The sequence below is a fragment of the Diachasma alloeum genome, unplaced genomic scaffold (assembly GCF_001412515.2).
Source record: "Diachasma alloeum isolate Michigan unplaced genomic scaffold, Dall2.0 Dall_scaffold_00181, whole genome shotgun sequence".
NCBI classification, from domain to species: Eukaryota; Metazoa; Arthropoda; class Insecta; order Hymenoptera; family Braconidae; genus Diachasma; species Diachasma alloeum.
In genome coordinates, this window is record NW_021680347.1 from 1,918,770 (window position 1) to 1,938,791 (window position 20,022).

The 20,022-nt window shown below is 36.2% G+C and overlaps 3 protein-coding genes across 3 annotated transcripts; 2 read left to right on the plus strand and 1 right to left on the minus strand.

Moving 5' to 3' along the window:
- Positions 1 to 712: 712 nt before the first annotated feature.
- Positions 713 to 6,073, plus strand: LOC107045944 (N6-adenosine-methyltransferase subunit METTL3). Its single transcript, XM_015268371.2, has 4 exons — positions 713 to 1,154; positions 1,232 to 1,433; positions 3,346 to 3,861; positions 4,800 to 6,073. The coding sequence occupies exons 1-4, from the start codon at positions 992 to 994 to the stop codon at positions 5,584 to 5,586; spliced, it is 1,668 nt and encodes a 555-aa protein (XP_015123857.1). The 5' UTR covers positions 713 to 991; the 3' UTR covers positions 5,587 to 6,073.
- Positions 6,014 to 9,713, minus strand: LOC107045952 (rho guanine nucleotide exchange factor 3). Its single transcript, XM_015268382.2, has 3 exons — positions 9,330 to 9,713; positions 8,961 to 9,202; positions 6,014 to 7,316 (listed from the first exon to the last, which is right to left on the minus strand). Exons 1-3 carry the CDS (start codon positions 9,393 to 9,395, stop codon positions 6,161 to 6,163), a joined length of 1,464 nt encoding a protein of 487 aa, XP_015123868.1. The 5' UTR covers positions 9,396 to 9,713; the 3' UTR covers positions 6,014 to 6,160.
- A 348-nt stretch (positions 9,714 to 10,061) lies between these two features.
- Positions 10,062 to 19,285, plus strand: LOC107046186 (testis-expressed protein 2). Its single transcript, XM_015268733.2, has 6 exons — positions 10,062 to 10,549; positions 11,647 to 13,108; positions 13,764 to 13,956; positions 14,428 to 14,933; positions 16,993 to 17,065; positions 17,289 to 19,285. The coding sequence occupies exons 1-6, from the start codon at positions 10,504 to 10,506 to the stop codon at positions 17,613 to 17,615; spliced, it is 2,607 nt and encodes an 868-aa protein (XP_015124219.1). The 5' UTR covers positions 10,062 to 10,503; the 3' UTR covers positions 17,616 to 19,285.
- Positions 19,286 to 20,022: the final 737 nt, after the last annotated feature.

Genomic DNA, 20,022 nt, shown 5'->3' on the forward strand with positions numbered 1-20,022 from the left:
AAGAGAAGTCTTATTGTTCTCGAGCCCTGATACGCTGAGCACGAAATTTTCAAGTAACCTATTTAAGTGTGCATTTGAACATTTTTTGAATAGTGATTTTATTTATCAGATTGATTGATTTTTTTCTCATTACCTACGGGTGTCAAATAATTTTTATTGGATGTTATTCTAATTATTGAAATAATATTGAAATGCGTCTCGCGTTGGTAAACCTGTCGAGTGTTTTCTCTCTCTCAGTTCATGGTCCTACCTATACCTTTCCCATGAGATGCTCACTGACATTCGAATCACGCGCCTGCGCGTGAGGGGGTAATTGCCCTGAAACTCATAATTTTCCGAATCATTTCTTCAAATAACTTTCTTATGAAATCTGAAAAAAATCTGAAACTTATACGTGTTTTCAAAAAAGATTTGATTTATCACCCACTTATTTTTCTTCAATAGTTCATTATTTTTTTAGTGTCATGGAAGTTTCCCTGATTGAGAGTGGGGTAACTTCGGAGGTTATAACTGGAGAAGTTACAAAAACATCCAAATTTCGTTATTTTTTTTCTTGAAACTCTGATGTGAAAAAAATGTGCAAGAATTCTCAGTGATGCAGCATACTTAGAAATTTCTCCCATGAATTTTCCCATTTTTTTTCATTATTTTGACTTTTAACCGAAACACCCTTAACTACATGGTCAGTTTACTTCATGAAATAAACAACTGACCGACGCAAGTCAAAAATGACCGTCATTTTACATGACAAAAGAAGCTTCTCTGATTAGGAGACTGCTTTACCCCCGGAGTGTATCACTGATGTGCAACAATCGATTACTTTTGAATGATTACATTTGTGTTTATTTTGTTAATTGACTTACATTGTTGTGAACAACAGTATTGAGTTTTTTATGTAATAATAACCTGATGAGGATTTTTTGTCTCATAATATGGGGAAGTGTGTTGTTTCTGAGTTTAATTTTAATATTTCTAACCTCGTGAAATAAATATGTCAGACGCTTTTGAAGAAATTCAAGCTATTAAGATCAAACGAAATAGTTTACGTGAAAAATTACAAAAGAGAAAACGAGAGAGGAATGAATTGTTGACTTTGACTGCTCTACCGACTTCTACGACCAGCGGATTGGTTACTGATACTGTCAGAACAAGTGGTAAGTGTTTTTGTTTATTCTTCACTCCTTATTTATTCATTGCATTCATTGATCACAATTTGTCTTCTATGTCACAGAATCCAACACTCCGTTATCAGTTCACTCGAAATATAGTGAATATGAGAGGGATATTTTGGGTATTCTACATGAAAGTCTTCCTGACACTCCAATCACATCAGCTGACCTCAGTGTTCAATTGAGAAAGAATCTGAGTGCTGATGTGCTCCACAGTGATGTCAAAACAATTCTGGAGAAATTGGCCGCTCAAGATGTTCTTAAGTAAGTTAACAATTACCATGATTTCGTGTTTTACCCAATCCAATTGTGGAATATTAAATTAACTTTTGAGGTTTTTTAAATACACAATTATTTAATTAATGATGAGTGACTTGACGAGAGAAGGTCGGAATATATTTTCTTTTGGCAAATTCATTAACTTCAAAAGTGATCTTATGACATTCTTTCCTAGAATCATTCGGTTGAGTAATAAAGTAATTTGGAGTTAAATGCACAGCTGACAAGAATATCAACTTTGAGTCATGAAATTTTTTTATTCCACTCGATGATTTATCAATCATTCAGAATCAGAATATGACTGTCGTATTGAAGTGGTTCAATAGACGACTTATGTGAAAAAAATTTGCAATTTTCTGATGAAAGTTGCCAAAAAACAAGAGTAAAATTTACTTCTTGTTTCAAAACTTTTTAACTTCATTTTATTCTTTCATAATGCCACTCCATATTTTTTTCCAACTGATATTTACATAAAGCATTTAACCATTCTTGCTGAGTTCATAAACCTAAAAGACTTATTAAACGGTTTATGAAATTAAAAACTTTATACAACTGTTTGCCCATAATTAAATTAAATTTAAACTGCGTCTGAATTGAGAATTAGATTTGCATCCATGGGTGATAATAAAAACCATCTCTATATGACTCTATCACTTTAGAATGATTTAATCGATAGTTTACATCGAAATTAATTAATTTTCGTTGCTCTATATTTTTGTATAATTGATTTCAATCGATTATTATATTTCATCGGAATAAAAAAATCATGTTGTTCACAATTCACAATAGCAATACTTGGCATTGTTTATGCTTATGTCCTTATACTCTCACTGTCTGAATCAGATTTCATTATAAACACCCAGCTGTAAGGCTATTTGGATAAATTCAGTAGCGAAGTGGTCATACGGTTCAAGTCGATTTTGACTATTCTTGAGTTTTCAATGAATATCTTGCAATCTAAGGCAGATAGCAACATTTCTCTCATGACCTTTTCGGTAGAGCACATTGAGAGCTTCAAAAAAGATATGTTTGAAACGCAATTAAAATTCCAGAACATTCTGGTCGACTAGCTCGGCCTACTTCGAAAATCTCCGGGACCCTTCGGGTCATCAGTCACCAGTGACCGAAACACGCGCGAATCATTTAGGCTTAGCGTCTCACCGTACGAGTCTATCTCGAGCAAATCACCTGTAGAAGTCTGACATCGCACCTCACCGAGTACAGTAACTTCTTGAACCTCGCCTAGCTCACTAGTAACCAAGTACATCACCAGTCTTTGTAAGATCAACGTTTCGTTCAGTACATCACCACAATAATTAGTTAAACTTCCACTAAATTCAGTGATTCAACCTTATTAAAATTACAGACTATCAACAGTGACAATTCACCAAAGAGTGCATAAATTATTAACGACGTGGTTCGATCCCACTAATAAACGGGAATTTTATAATTTGTGTCACCATAATTTTTTTCCACCATTTCCCTCCACATTTTCTCCCACATCCACCCCAATTCCAGTTCCTCACCAAACAAGATATACACGATAATTTCGCTATCTCCCTTAGATTTTGATATATTCCTGGAAAACTCAGCTAAGAGCTAAATCGACTTAAACCGTTTGACCACTTCGCTACTGAATTATCATCGTTGCTGTTACTCATATATATTTTTATCTCCATAATGAGACTAGAATAGCAGCAATTATTTTACAAATTATTTCGACCGTTTCATTTGCTCTTTCTCGCATCAAAGAAGCTTTGAAATAAGCCGCACGGATGAGTCCCATGTAAACTCGTGTGACAGCAAATTTTATTAATTCATTTCACTTCATGGGGCGTGAGGCCGTCTATACACCTCACAATAATTATTACTCATTGAGGATTATTGATTATTTTAGGCTGAAAGAAGTGACCGAGGACGGTGTTCTGGGTTACATAGTCCTCTCTATCGTTGAACCTCCAACTAAAACCGAAGAAACCCACCCGAATGACACCCCAGACACTGGCTCCCATGAGAAAACCGATGACGATGAACCTGAAGATGAGGATGTTGATGGGCCAGCTGAGAAGCATCCCAAACAGGAGCAGAAAAACGCCGAGGACATCATGTCTCTTATCCTCATGCCGACAATCAGGGAAAAGGAAAGTAAAAAAGTTGGAGAGCAAATTCTGGATCTTTTATCTAAACAAACGTCCAAAGAAAAGTCACTGGCAGAGAGGTTTAGGTCTCAGGGAGGGGCTCAGGTGATGGAGTTCTGTCCACATGGTACGAGAGTCGACTGCACAAAGTTGAATGGTGGGACAACAGCTAAATGTAAAAAGCTACACTTCAAAAAAATTATTCAAGGACACACGGATGAATCTTTGGGGGACTGCAGCTTCTTGAATACTTGTTTTCATATGGATACCTGCAAGTGAGTGAAAGCAACATTGACGATTAATCATTAGATGAGTTTCAGTTGATTGTCATATCGTTGTGATTATGTCATCTCCGAGAAGAACAGATTTAGGATAGTATTTGAAGAGGATTCTCGTGGAAAACTTGACGAATTCGAAGACGGGCCTCTCGGTATATTTTCAAAATATTACATTATATTAATCCGATAAAATTTTTCGTCTCCGATTTTTATTCTTTGCTATTTTTTTAATGCATTCTGTCAAAATGTGAGGGTAAAAATTGAATTGATGGGTATTCTTTCATTATTTGAAATTTTCATTTTCTTGCTGATCACGTATCTGTTCTTTTTTTCACTTTCTTCCATTGAAATTAGATCATAAAAAGGGAACATTGATATTTTTTCGTCATAAAAAAAAATCAGTTTTGAAATTTTTCAGAAAAATTAAAAATCGTTTCCTTTCATTTTCTTGCTGATCATCTTTCCCTGGAAAATGAAATTTTTCGTTTTCATGATCTGATTTCATTGAGAGGAATTATTATATTATACTGATATTATTTAACATAAATATCTCTTCATTTGAAAATGAGAAAAACTGTTTCCACAATTTGTATACTACAATGGGAATAGAATCCAATAAATTTAATTTAATCTAACCGCAAAGAAAAATTGGAAAGAAAATAATAAAATAAATGAATATAATATATAATCTAGCGAAGGGTGCGAAGCGCTAGTTGTTCAAGAATTTACTAATTCCCAAGTATTTAGAAACTTTTAATTTCTTGTGTTGACATCTTCGATTTAATTTTTCGAGTTTATAGTCCGCCATTTTTTTCATCATCGGAAGAATTTCATAAATTTTTTTCAAGAACGACAAAATCTGTTTTGTAAGAAAATGGATAGGCAATTATTTATTCTTTATGCTTCACCTTCAAATTTTATGTCCTTTCTTTCAGATATGTACATTACGAAGTCGATGGTTCGACAGCACTCTCGAAAGAGTCCTCAACCGACTCGGAAAACGGGAATCCTCCAAGCACAACGACGAAAGCCTCAGACCCTCAGGGATCAGTATCATCTCCAGGATCAGGCACAGAACTGACTCTCTACCCTCCCCAATGGATCCAATGTGACCTGAGATATCTAGACATGACGGTTTTAGGTAAATTCGCTGTGATAATGGCGGATCCGCCTTGGGACATTCACATGGAGTTGCCTTATGGTACAATGTCTGATGACGAAATGCGTCAGTTGGGGATCCCAGCTCTTCAGGATGAGGGTTTGCTCTTCCTCTGGGTGACGGGTAGAGCCATGGAACTCGGCAGGGAGTGCCTCCAGCTCTGGGGGTACGAGAGAGTCGACGAAATCATCTGGGTGAAGACGAACCAGCTCCAAAGGATTATCAGGACAGGGAGGACGGGACACTGGCTCAACCATGGCAAGGAACACTGTCTCGTCGGGATGAAAGGCAACCCCAGGATCAACAGGGGCCTCGACTCCGATGTTATAGTTGCTGAGGTACGTGCGACGAGCCACAAACCTGACGAAATTTATGGTATCATCGAGAGAATGAGCCCCAGCACCAGGAAAATCGAATTATTTGGAAGACCACACAATGTTCAACCTAATTGGATAACGTTGGGTAATCAGGTCGATGGAGTACATCTCATTGATCCAGTCCTCATAAAAGCCTTCAGGAAACATTATCCAGATGGCAACTCAATGAAACCCAATAAGTCTTGAGAATATTCCAGTAAAATAGTCCCTTCAATGAATTTGTTTTTTGAAAATTTATATTTTTTGACTTTTTTAATGTAAAAAAATTCCAATTCTATTTGACTGCAATTAAGCACAGTTTGTTGCATACAACACAATTATTAATAATCGATTGGATGACCATTGATTGTTGATATTATTGAATATCACTGAACATTTTGTCCATAGTTGAGACAAAATTTCTATCCAATTTTAATGTATTTTTTTTTACATTTATTCAAGGGCTCATAAGAAAATAAGTTCAATTACACGAAAATAACATTTTAAAAATGTTTCACCATCTCTAACACATAATACTTTTTAAATTGATAGACTTTAATTGTGTTATATTCAACTGAACCCATTTCATCGCAGGAACTACCCACTCAAATGTTCTCAAATTCTGCTCTGTTGATTTACTAATAAATTGTACAAAAATTTTTACTCCAATTGACTGATAAATTGCAAAAACATTTTTTTCGTAATTATACACCATTCATTATCCCTAATTTGTATAATTAATTATATAAAATTATATAAAACTATTTCTTGACAGAGATCTTCAGATTGGACGTTCCCTAGTAGTTCTCTTGGAAATTTGTTTCTCTCTGAGAACCCGAGAGATAGAAGACTCCGCATTAGCATCTTTATCATTCTTATCGACAGAATTTTTCTTCTTGGAAACTCTTGGAGCTCGATGGATCTTTTCAAAAGCGTCCATCCAGTGTCTTTTATCATGCTCATCCCTCGCGACGAATGAACGCTCCCCAATTTTAAAGGCACACACATTCCCTTCGCAATCAGGATCGAGTTTTAATTGAGCTTTTGGAATGACTAATTGTGAGAGATTATAATTCTTCACTCTGGATCTTAAAACTCGACGAGTTAAGGCTAGACACGTATCGAATAAGAAGCAATGGAATTTCACCCCCCTTGAGTCCTTCAGCTGTCCCTCTGTAATCAACTCCGCAGCTGCTATTATACACCCTTCAGGATCATACTCATCTTTCACGTTAATTTTCGACCTTGCCAGCTCGCACTCGGCATCGCCCATAGCTCTATCAATTTTCTCCAGTAATTGTGAAAGTTGAATTTTCGCTTCGTCTAACAAGCAACGATCCTCATGCCCCGTTGGTGTTCTCTTCAATATTTCGTTCACCAGGAGAGGATATTTAACAACTCGAGATCTGGCAGCATCAAGATACGTCCACAGATCAACAGCCCTTGGGGATTCCATTTTTTTCTTCAAAAACTCCTGGAATTTCTTACTCCTCAGACGTTTTTCATCGAGAATGTGTCTGGCCAGAATCTGGGACCGACATTTTTCCACGTAGGGATCTATTAATGTTGGCAACCACTCGAGCAATGTGGGACCGATAATGTCAGTGAAGCCAGAGGAGTCCCTCAGTTCTATCAGATCGTCTCGTAGCTTGCTGTGAACGTGGAGGAGCATGTCAAGGTCTCCGAATAGGATACGAAGCTCCGAGGGGGTGAATATGTCGGTCAGTTGGAGGGGCTCGTAGTAGGTCTCCTTCAGGGTGGTTAGATCGTTCAGGAGAACGTTCTCACCGCAATACAGCTCGTAAATGGCTTCTTGACGTTTCACCTCGGTTCTTCCTATATGACTGGGCTTTGGGGATGCTTCGCAGTAGCCGGCAACATCTGTCAACCAACTGCGGATTATTAAGTTGCCTGCACGTTCACATCCACTTCTCGTTCTGCGATGGGAATAAAAAATGTATTAGGTTTCTGGATAAACTTTAGTCTTAGAACTATTGTGATTTTTTTTTATATTTCACATTTCGCTTAAATGTCAATATATTCGCATTAAAGTGCTACAGTTTGAATGTTTAGTTGACACTGATTTTCTTACTCAATTCAGTATATTGATAAAGAATCACACCACCACATTTCTGATAAAAATCTCTGATAAATATCCAACTTATTCGCAGGGAATTTCAAGAGATTTCGCCACTGAAAAATCAGTTACTCTTGAAAAAATTCATAGAAAATTTCAATTTATCTTTGAGATAATGATTCAAATACTTAAAAAATATGAAGATTCAACATACCATTTTTAAAAATTCTCAATTGATTAATAAATCACTCTTATGCTCTGTTCAATTCTCAAAATCAATTTGAAAATTTACGATATCATTGAACGACTCCACATTCTTCAAATATGTATGAAAGTCAACAGATTTTACTGAAAATGAACATTAGTAGGTGACTGTCAATTAAATTTCAATAAATATGTAAGAGTTGAGTGAAATTGTAAAACAACATAAGTCAAGTTAGCTTCAAGATAAGTTTTTGATGAATATCTTCATGTCTATGGGAGACAACGGCATGTTTTATCATTTACATCACATTTCCTCGAAAAAAAAAAATGACATATTATACGAAATGAAGTCCTTTCATTCTTTACATGTTTGATATTTTGCATTAAGATTTTATCTATAGGAATTGTACCTCTCATATTCAAATTATATATACCTATGCAATTCTACTAAATTGAACTGTAATAATCTATCTAATTTTACATTGCGCAATCTGAATTTCATATTGTACTATTCATGCTTGTAAATATTCTTGCATACTTCGACAGGAATAATTTCAGCACATGAAATTCACCAACAAAATCGACACATCCCGGCCTGAGTTTTATGGATTGAGAGTACTAATGAAAATAATAATTTTCCGTTCAGTAGAATGAATAATTATTGAACAGTTTTGACGGGAAAAGATTTTGCCAATGGATTAATTAAAAACAAAATGAAACAACAAAATCCAAAATCCAGAAGAAGACCCAAGGGGAGACTCAGAGGGAGAAAAAGGAAAATGTGATGCTAAATTTCAATCCAATGAAAAAAGAAAAGTGTAATCGGTCTAATCTAATCAATTGAATTATAAGACGAATAAAAAATTATTATTCTCATCAGTACTCCCAATAATAAAAAAACTTAATAAAAAAAAATATTTAACAGAAAATAATTGTTTTGCTTGAATTGCGTCAAACATTCATTTTTCGACTGTTTCATTTTGTGCCACTCTCCCCTATATTTATTTAAAAAATGAATGAAATTCGATAAATCTCCTATGAATAAATTTCGAAAAAAAATTGAAAAAGACCACGTACATACATACATGCAGACATCACCTTAAATAACACACATTTGGACTTTTCTGGCCATATTTAGTTACCCTAACACAAAATTTGACACCTTAAATTGGAACCATTACAACGCTTTCATTCCCAGATATTGAAAAATAAGAAAAAACTCATATTAGAGTTCAATTGACGTATTGTTGAACTATTCGGTTGCTGAGTCGTTTTTTAATCACTCCGAGAAGATCCTTACCTCTTACTTGGCCCAGCATCCACCTCCTCATCGATCATCGATATCGAATTGTTAGGCTGGAATCCAAAAGACCTCTGTAATACATTACTCAATCTGCTAGTCGTTGCAGAGGAAGACAATAGATTTGTAGCGAATTCCGTTATTCTCCGACGTTTTTTGCTCTTCATCATAGTGGAATCCAGGGATATATCCATCGAACTAATACTAATTGCATCACTCTTAGTTCTTTTTCTCGAGGATCTCTGCGAAGTCATTCCAAAACAAATATTAAAACTTCATAATAAGCAAAACTATGAATAATTACTTACGCATAACAATGAATGACGTCCAAGGACATATTAAATCTCAAATTCTTTTTTATTTTCTTACCTGCCAAAACCTCTTTCGAGGTTCCTGAAAGGGCTCGTCCGCATTTTCTTCGAACTCATCAGTCATTTTTTCCCGAAAATTCTCACGAATTATCAAGTGAAAATAAATCCTCGAGGTGATGCCATCATAAACACATCAAAGTCCACAGGTTTTATCGATATCCCATCGATATTGTTTGTACATAAATCCCCAATAATCACTTCTCCACAATATGCAATGAACAATCTTCAGTAAAACGTCGATGATTAACAGATAACTCTCGTAATTCTCCCAATAAACAATATGAATCTTGTAATTTATGATGGGGAGAGAGGAGCAGGTGTCGTTTTTACAGCTTGACTTTTCAAAAACGATTACCGAAGGCCTGGGAATGGGACAACTCTAACCGCCATAACCTAATAAGCGAGAGGCCGGAGGCACTCTACAGTCGCTCAAACTTCAGCCTCTCGACCAATCACAGATGAGAATATCACCGATTGTCACATGAAAACCCATCGCACACGAATTTTCCAAATTGGGGAGTTTTTTCAAAACTAAAACAGATGGCAGTAGGGCGTCACCCACTCCATTTGCTGGAGGCATTGAACAAAGACGGCCAGATACATGCTATCCTCGTCTGATCCATTGAAAGTGGGTGGCCACCTGACGCCATTGGTTCGTGAATTGGCCGAAAAATTCCCTAATTTTCGAATCTACATCCAATTTTCCCATTGGCTCACGGACCCACTGGATGCAATGTTTTGTAATGATATAAACTCCACTGTCAGGGTCAAAATTCACTCGTTAACCTGGCGAAGTGATCTCTATCTGTCATACAGTTTTACCGGGTAAAAGTTCAGTGATGGATTGACATTGATCAATCTGTTACGTCGCCGTAATAACAAATGTTCGCCGCTGGTATCTTATATTTTGTGATGCAACGAGAACAGTCGCACGTCACTTCGCGTTGAGGAAAGACGTGAATTGTTATTCCCAGATGAAGGTATGTGTTGACTCATTCGTTAAGGAAATGTGAGGTTTGTCAGTGGTGAAGATAAATTGTGGGGAGAATAGTTTGGGTGTAGGATCGATATAATTGCGTATTATGATTTATATTGAGTACCAGTCCAGTTTAATGACGTGTTAGAGAGGTTTTTTCAACGTTGCGAGGAGCTGAGAGGGATATTCCTTTGTCATGGCTAAGCAGAGCCCGGGAAAAGTGACGTTGGGGATGATGAAAGGTAAATAAATTTAAAAAATCTATTCTATATTGGATGATTTATAAATTATATTTCTCCACATGTTCAAATATTTTTTGATGATTTATTCTGCTCTAATAGATTATGAATCAATTTGTCATTGGAATAACGTTAATAGTGGCTTTGGACCGTATTCCATCGGCTGGAGAAACAGGAACAATGAATAAAAAACTAAAACTCCACACAGTATGAGTATGAAGCAAAATTGCACGACGTTTCGAGTACTCAATTTATTTATGAATCTAGATCTGAAAAACCAAAAACAAATAAAAATATTGTAGAACAAATGTGTAAGGAATTCAGAGAGTAACTTTGACAAACCGTATCTTTTTTCTTCAGCAGCATTTTTATTTATTTTTGTATGTTTTAAAGTTGGACTCATAAAAAGAATCCTTGAGCACTCGAAACGTCGTGCAATTCACTTCATACTTTGTGGAGTTTTGGTTCGTTATTCATGAAGCCGAAACTAATGAAAAATGCAATTAGGCTCAATGTAAATGATTTTTCAATCCTTATACACTTAAAAACCCCCTAAATTGACTCTTTCTTTGGCCAATATTCACGGAGAGAAATGTTCAGTAAAAAGTACGGAACTCACAGTTCGCTCACCGATTACGGAATCGACTCAGAAAATTTAAGTGACGGTATCGTACATTTTCAGAGAAAATTCAGGTAAAAATTACAGAACGCCCTGGAAAAATTCCGTGATTTTAGGTAAAAATTACGTGACAATTCCATACAATTTCCTACAACCACATTTCACTCCGGTTTTACGGAAAAGATACGTCATTTTTATTGAATATTTCTCTCCGCATTCCGCTAGTTTTATCTCATTTTTTATTTATTGTTTCTGTTTCTGGAACCAATGGTCGATTGATTTGAAATCAGCGTGCAAAAATCTTTCGAGTGGTGGTAGTCTCATCCCTGTGCCAAAAACCGAAATTTAGGACTGTGATATGGTCCCAAACCACTATCACTGCTGTTGGAATAGAAACAACTGGAATAAAATTATTTATAAGTTATTCGTAATTCATTTACAAGTATTTTTCAAAGTTGCTCAAAATAAAAAATTATCGTAGGTAAACCAATTACGACATCGGTCCCCGTAATTCGTTACCACGCAAGTGACGACGAGCTAGAGGAACTCTATCCCAGTACAGACGATGATAAACCAGCATCAGAGAATACAACGCCAAACTCGAGTCCATTCAAGACTGCTAAGTTAAAGTCCGACAGTAATAACGATAGCACTGAGGATATTTTAGACAAACGTTCATCTAGTCTCGATTTCTCCGAGGGAACACCACCATCAGACCCCTGGAAAATGCTATCAGACATTCGTGGAAAGATAACAAAGACTTTTGAGGAGAAACTTTCGGAAATAAAAAGTGAGAAGAGGGATAAAGCGAAAGGGAGAAGCAGGGAAAACTCCAGCGTCAGTGACCCCGAAGATGTAGGGGATATTACCCCCACCGACAATGCTGTTTTCGATAAACTGGAAACAGAATCCTCGCCCTGTTTAAAGAGACGAAGTCACTCCTCGAGATTCAGATTTTCCTCAATAAAAACCGGATTAAAAACGAACAACAGGGAGGACAGTGTTGAAAGTGGTGTTGAGGCAGCTGAAGTTGTAGAAGTCGATGCAATGACCTTATCCGAAACATCGAATGACCAAACCATTCAAGTGTCCACGACTAGGACAATGAAAGAATTGTCCCAAAGTATCTGTGCAACGAAATCACAAAATGAAAGTGTTAAAAAACCACACATGATTTTCAACGAATTGAAGACGAGTATATTGTATCGTGCAGTTCTATTACCACTTATCCTCTTAACTTTTTACATAATCCCATTGCCTCAATATATAATGGGACTCTTAGCTGGGATTTTCATTGCTGTATCTGTCCAGAGGATAGTTGCTAGAGTTGCGGAGGTATTGGAGATGCCAGTGGAAAAAACATATGAGATTGAGTCACCAATTTCTGTGCTGGAGATCCGGGCAGTTGAGGAGCACGCAGTTGTCGAGAGGTTTGAGGGGTGGTTGAATGAATTACCTCGTCATTATGATCCTGAGAATTATCACGTTGCGAGAACAAATGCAGTTTACTTCAAGCTGGAGGGGGAGACTTTGAGGATCATGGAGACGAGAACGAGGGTTCCTAAGAGAGCTATTTGGAATGAGACTCAGCCCACTGCGAGGTTCACCAGGAAGAGGGTTTACTCATTGGTGGGGGCTACTGTCGAACTGCTTCCTGAGGGACTCACTCGGAGGCGACGGTGGAGCAAAAAGTATCCTATTTGTATCACTTTCTCACCTGCGGGGATTGGGGAGAGTATACTGATGGAGACACCGTCAGACGATGAACTCCAGGAGTCTGAGAAGGAGAGGGACAGGATCATTGTGGAGGAGGACGAAACTGACGAGGATATCTCTTTGTCGAAGGATGTCAAGGACGTGTTCGAGGACTGCCAGGACGAGGAGGACGAGGCTAGGTTCAAGGTCTTTGTTTTCGGCAGGACAGATAGGCAGAAGGAGGACTGGTACGTTTAGAATACACTAAGGGAAATAGAAACGGGTTCTCAAACAAGTCTTGTTTAAACCGAAAAACAACAGAAAGTTGATGATTGTCAAAAAATTGAATTTGTTTCATTTCAACATGCGAAAGTTTCTGATATGAATAACCGCTCTGATTTCAATAACGAAATATGGGAATCAAAGGATGGATCATTCCCGCAAGATAGTACCTTCTTATTTATATTTTGCTCTTGAGATGCAGGATTACTATCATATCATATTCAACAATTAATTTCTTATCTTTGAGTATTGGGTAGCAGTTTAGAAAAACGAATAGGGAACATTAGAAGAGAGATTTCTTGCTTGCACAGAAAATAACAATTTCTTAGAACAACTAAATCTATTCTTGCTACAAAAATTTTTCGTTCCAGGGCATTTTTCCAATTTTGCGCACGAAATTTTTTATTCTTGGAAGTCTTCAACTTGCCATTTTTTCGGTTGAAACAAGACTTGTTTAAGAACATGTTTTTATTAATCTGAGTGTTCAGTCACGGGAAGTATTTCTTAAATAATTGGAACGAGTTTCGCATAATTTTTTTGTAATGATCTCTATGTGACTTTTTAGTGGTGAATTTTTTTATGAGTGAGGCATGCGGTTGAGAGTAGAATTTTATGCGATAGGTATAGGCGGCTGGTATCGGCGGCTAAGGCAGCTAACAAGCGGAACTCAATACCGTCCACCAAAGAGCTGATGATATCATCGAGCTCTTCATCCTTATCACAGACCAATGGAGAGGCAAAAAATTTTACTTTGAGTAATATAGATGCTCCACCAGAACTGAATTATAATTCCTACATGTCCAAATATACTGATGTGAGTGATCATTTTTTTAATTTTGCGGCCCTTTTTCATGCGTTTTATTTTTTCTTTTCTACCATTTGTTTGGGTATGCTGTGATCGAGAAGAGAAGATTAATAAGGAAATTTTATGACAAATAATTTGGATTATTTGGAATGGTTTCCGTAGCCTTAAAATTTATGCAACAACAGCCTGATGATGATTTTTTCTACATCTCTTTTATTGGAACATGCTCAAGAAATAATCGTTTATTCTGAACTCAGTTGGTTTCACCACTCACCAACTGCTGATTTTTTTTCTTTTGTTAGGATTTCATACCTGTTGTTTATTGCAATTTTCGCTTCAGTAAACTTGAAAATATCTAAGGGATTTTCCATCACAATCAGCGAATTTCTTTTGCAATAATGTCGTTTCACTAATTCATTGCAGATTCTTTTCTCTCAAGTTTTACATTGAAATTAGATTATTGTTTTATTTTTATTTTAGATTCCATCAACTCCAACGGATTCAAATATAACACCAAACGACAACGATATTTTATGGCTCAATGCCTTGTTCGGTCGTGTTTTATTCGACATGCACAAGTGTCCAGACATGATAAACGTGATTCAGGACAAAATTCAGAGGAAGCTGTCGAACATCAAACTACCTTATTTTATGGAGAGTTTGATGATATCGGAATTAGTGATCGGCCAAGGTGCGCCATTTATTCACAAAGCTACTAAGCCGACTGTCGATGCACGTGGATTATGGATTGATTTGGACATTTCGTATGATTGCGGTGTGACGATGACTGTGGAAACCAAGATTAATCTAATGAAGCTAACGAAGGCGGGCTCTGTCTCCAATAATTCCAATGACAGCGGAGGAAGTGATAAGCCGATGCCTGCCCGATCTCCCATGTTCGATAGTGATGTGGAGGACAGTCCAGAGACATCTACTGAGGATGAGGAGAGTATTCCGGTACCAGCTACTTCTTCTAGGGAATCAACGTGAGTTTAAAACCACGAAAGTACAAATTCAATGATAAATCCTGCAATGAAGGAAATGATGAAAAGAATTTTGATAAAAGGAAATAAATGACACAATTATATGTACCCTATTAAAAATTACTCCTGAAATTTTTAGTCGAAAATCTTGAAATTTTCAACAATTACTAAACCGTAAGTTACACATGAGGAGATCACGCCAAATCTGAAGCCCAAAAATCCGAGGTCGTCGATTTTCTTGTCTATTTTTTTCGGAAAAGTTGGGCATCAGATTAAATTTTAATTTTTTTTTCGATGAAATTCGTCTTTTATTCTTCATTAAATTTTTTTTTAATTTTAATTTTCATTGATTTTGTATTGAATTGTATGGCGAAAATTATAAAAATCTTTCTGGGAAATTGACAGAAAAACGGACTGAATGTATTTCTTTTGGCCTCTTTCAGAATTTCAGAATTTTTATTGATGATTCCGCAAATAACATTGATGATGCCCCTAAAAAATATATAAAATCAGATAAATAATTCCTAGTAGTAAAATCAATATCATATAGAAAATTTCTGGGAATTTTCAATAAAAAGTGTGATATTTGGATCGAAAAACAATGAAGAATTAAATAGGATTGAAGCATTATTCATCACGAATTGTGCTCAAGAGACATGTTTCGTGTCTAAGATTTTTGTATTTTTAGCGAAGAAGGAAAAAAATTGCAGCGTATTTATTGAGATTCGAGTTTTTCAATAATGTCAAACAGAGGTTGACTGATTTGACATGAAATTGGGAGTTCAATTTTACTCAGGGAATTATTTCATTCTGCATTCCATTTTGTCTCGGTTTTACCTTCAATTTTCAAAAATATCATCTTTTGACACTCTGACTTTAATAAGTACTCATTCTTTCATGAGATAATTGGATGATTAACAGCGATTTTTCGGTTATTCTCAGTAGTTTGCATCACTTCTGTTTCTCTCTTACACCAGTCTATCTAATGAGTTTCTAAAAAAAAGCTAATGAGTTTCCAAAAAATATCGAAAACTTTTCTGTAGTATATAAAATTCTGTGCAAAAAGATCCCCTCTCCATTTTCAAAATATTAAAATTTGCCGAACAATATGACAGTTTTGAAAAAGATGAAAGTGACTTGATAGTGAAAAAATAGTACATTAGAGTACAAGGGCACCAATTTCGTTTTCAACGAATGTGTAGTTTACAGGCCGAGCCGAAGGCCAGGTCTGTACACACATTTGTTGAAAACGAAATTTATTACCGAGTGCTCTATTATATTTTATGTCAAGTCGTGCAGAAGTCGAGTTTTGAGCAAGCTGCGCGAAGCGCAGCGTGCGATAAACTCAACTTATTGCACGACGCGACATAAAAAGAATTATGTCGCTTGCATAATAATCATCAAATATGGAATTCAATAATGTACTACTACGACTTAAGTCTCTATGTATTACGGCCCTTCCCTGCTTTAGAGTATATCTCCCTTCAAATGTATTAAATAAATATAAAATCAATAAAAGTATTCATCTCCAAGCGATGTAAATTAATCCAGGAATCAGGGATTTTGGAGAAATAAAACACTATGATCTAATTGTCAAGGATGCGACGTTTTGCTAAATATATTTTCGCTTCATCAGGCTCTTGACTCAATCAATATTTAGTCACGCTATTAGTTAGGATTCCCGTGTGGAAAATTTTCACTTGCATCGTAAAAACTTAAATACAAAAATATAAGCGATATATAGCAATCACTGAACGAAGTTCACCCGCCAAAAACTCACTGACAACATTGAGTCAACAGCCTGATGAAGCTAAAATATATTTAGCGAAACGTCGCATCCTTGACAATTAGATCATAGTGTTTTATTTCTCCAAAATCCCTCATTCCTGGATTAATAAAATCTAAAAATTTCAAAATTTCAAATATCCTTACTTGATATTTTATGTAGAAATCACTACAACAGAGCAATTGACTGACCCATTTGATCAATATTTCAAATCTGGATAAAAATAATTAGTACAGTTAATAATGCTTAGATTAACACTTTCCATTGCATTTCCAGACCAACACAGTCGTCCGGTCGAAAGTTTCTGAGCATGGTTGACAAATTGGCAGCGAATAAATACTTTCAGCATGTGAGTATCTAAAAATATTCCAATAAACACCAGGCATTCAATATCGAATGCCACATGTGTCCTCTCGAAGATGCTCAAGCGCTCTACTTTGTTTTTTATGTCCCTTCGTCGTGCGAGAATGAATAGAATCGTCTCGCCAGTTTAACTCCATCTGTTTCTAACTACTCCGCCAAAAAAATATTCTGAAAAAGTGATTTTAATGATTTCGGTGTCTTCTTTATAGGCTGCTGAGTTGTCATACATTCGTCGGGCCATGGAGGGTGTTTCTAATACCGAGATCCGGTTGATGGTCAGCGTGTCTAGCATTGAAGGATGTTTATCCATTAACATTCCACCCCCACCATCCGATCGCTTGTGGTACGGATTCAAACCCATTCCGAAAATCAATTTGGATGCAAGGCCAGCGGTTGGTGAGCGTGCAGTCAATATTGGATACGTAACTAATTGGATAAAGACGAAATTACTGAAGGAATTTGATAAAGTGGTTGTATTACCGAATATGGACGATCTTGTAATACCATTATGCCCAAATTTCCCGTACCTCCGTTGATTAAATTCCAGGGTAATTACGTGGGAGAGAGACGGAATGAAAATGAAGCACACTTTAACTTCAACACAACATTATTTTGATGAAATGAACTTTTACACACAATGGAGACTTCATTTTTTGACACATTGAATCTTTTGCATTAAAACTTTGCCGACAAATTGTTAATCTCACATTCTAATTACATGATTTACATTTAGAATTGTACTGAATTGAAATGTACCAACTCAATTATACATTGGGCCTTCGGAGTTCCACATCGTATAATTCGTACGTGTCAATTTTCAATTTTGTGTGAAATTCGAGAAAAATGAAATCCACTAATCCGGGCCAAAGTTTTATGGGTTTTGTATTGAACTTTCCACAGTAAATTACAATTTACTAGGATTCAACAGGTAAATTTTGCAATTGGAATGTGGGGATAACTTTTTCTGCAGACAAGGTAATAATACAAATCATTACATGTGTCAGAAATTGAAGGGGTTCCATTGGGTCGGTGTTGAAGTAAGCCGAAAATGATTCAACAAACTCATTCTGCAGTAGTGATGAGAGGAGATAAGTTGTAAAATTAATGGGAATATTATTTTGAAAATATGTTGGAAATTCAGAGGTTTAGGATTTACGATGAAACCTTTTTTTTCGAGTTTGAAATCCTCTACAAAAAGTTTCATTTATGTATTTCAATAAACCTCTTTATTAGAGAGACGCTCGGAACATTCCATGTCAACTCAGCTACTTTGCGTATTTTGATAGCTAACTTCCGCCTTGAAAACTGTTGCAATTTTTGCATACTTTTATTATGCATCGAAATTGTCTGTTCAACGGCATATGGTTTTTAAACATAAAATCGATATTCTCAATATGAAGAGATGGGAACGCGAAAATCCGGTAATTTTTTACATGCAGTTATTCACTTGTAAAATTACAGTTTTCTGGTCACTCGTTCGTGATGCAAATTGATCGTAATTTTTTTGAATTGTCTGTGATTGCCTCCCATCGTCATTTGTAGCACTAGTCATTTTTTAAAATTTGATCTCTCTTCATTCATTTCTTCAGAAATAGGAATGTGAATTTGAGGGAATTTATATTGATTGGGAGTTGTAAGAAATTACTTGAAAAGTCACATAGTTTTTTATTTCTCATGGATTTGTTAATGTTTAAATCGGAGACGAACATTCTACGAAATTTTCATTTGATAAAACGTTTCCTTAATCTTTGTGGTTTATACAACTATGCAACGATTTAAAATGATAATCATGTCACCTCTGGGTGAAATACGTAAACTATGTAGAGATGCAAATGTTTCACGTGACCCGTCATTTGTTAGTCCTGTGTCCGTCATTGATGAGGCGTATATAACGGCGGTCATAATTCTCCCAGTCATTTTTTAACGACAGCCATTTTCCATCTGTATAGACGGAATTAAATTTTCTTCTTTGTCAATTTTTATTTCAATTCATTTCGTATTAGCCTAATGCGAAAATGTATTTAAATTTCATCTATATTTTTGGTTTCATATGTATACCCTCTCGGGTTTTTACATTTTGTTCCCTTCCCTATCTGCGTTACCATGGGCCGACTTACTTTATCCCCAACTGCACCCCATTCGGGTTTGGACTGGCAGGGAAACCACGGAAAACCTCAGTCGTGCAGCCGGCCGATAATGCAGGGATTGCACTGTGTCCATTGGTCACACTGACTCAATGGGCACAGTGGTTCTCTACATTCGTGCCTAGCGACTGTAGTCCCACGCGGTTAGGTGTGCCTAAGCGGACACCCATCCAAGTACTGCTCAGACTGAACGCTGCTTAGCTTGGATGACCGCCAGAGCCACACACTTCCCGCGTGGCCACTACAGCCACTTATTAGTCTAATGCATATATTGAAATAAAAATATCAGTCATTCTTTTACCATATTGACGAAACCATTTTTTTTAAATTTATGACCATTGCAAATTAAAAAATATTTATGACCATCATTATACATCTATATAGATTGTTTGACAACAATTTAATTCCAAATTATTTTTTAGCATCATTTGAAATGAGAAAATTAGCGCGCCATATATATGACCGTCATCGTTCAGGATCTCAAAAAATACGGTTATTTTGCGTCTCTGAAACCATGATAACTGATGTCTATGGATTGAGAATGTTACTGCATTGAATGAACAAAAATCAACTGCCCTATCTAAATAAAAATCGAAGTCAACATTTCTTTCTATTATCTCTGCGACAAAAGTGTTAATAATTACCACGTGGTCAGTGACGTGTAATTTACACCCAAAAAGACGGTAAATTGACCGGTCACCTTCTTCCACTGCAAATCCACGAAGAGGTGGCTGGGTGTGTGAATTTTCAAATTGTCTTCTCCTACCACTTGACCCTTAAATTGACCTCAATGCTCGTT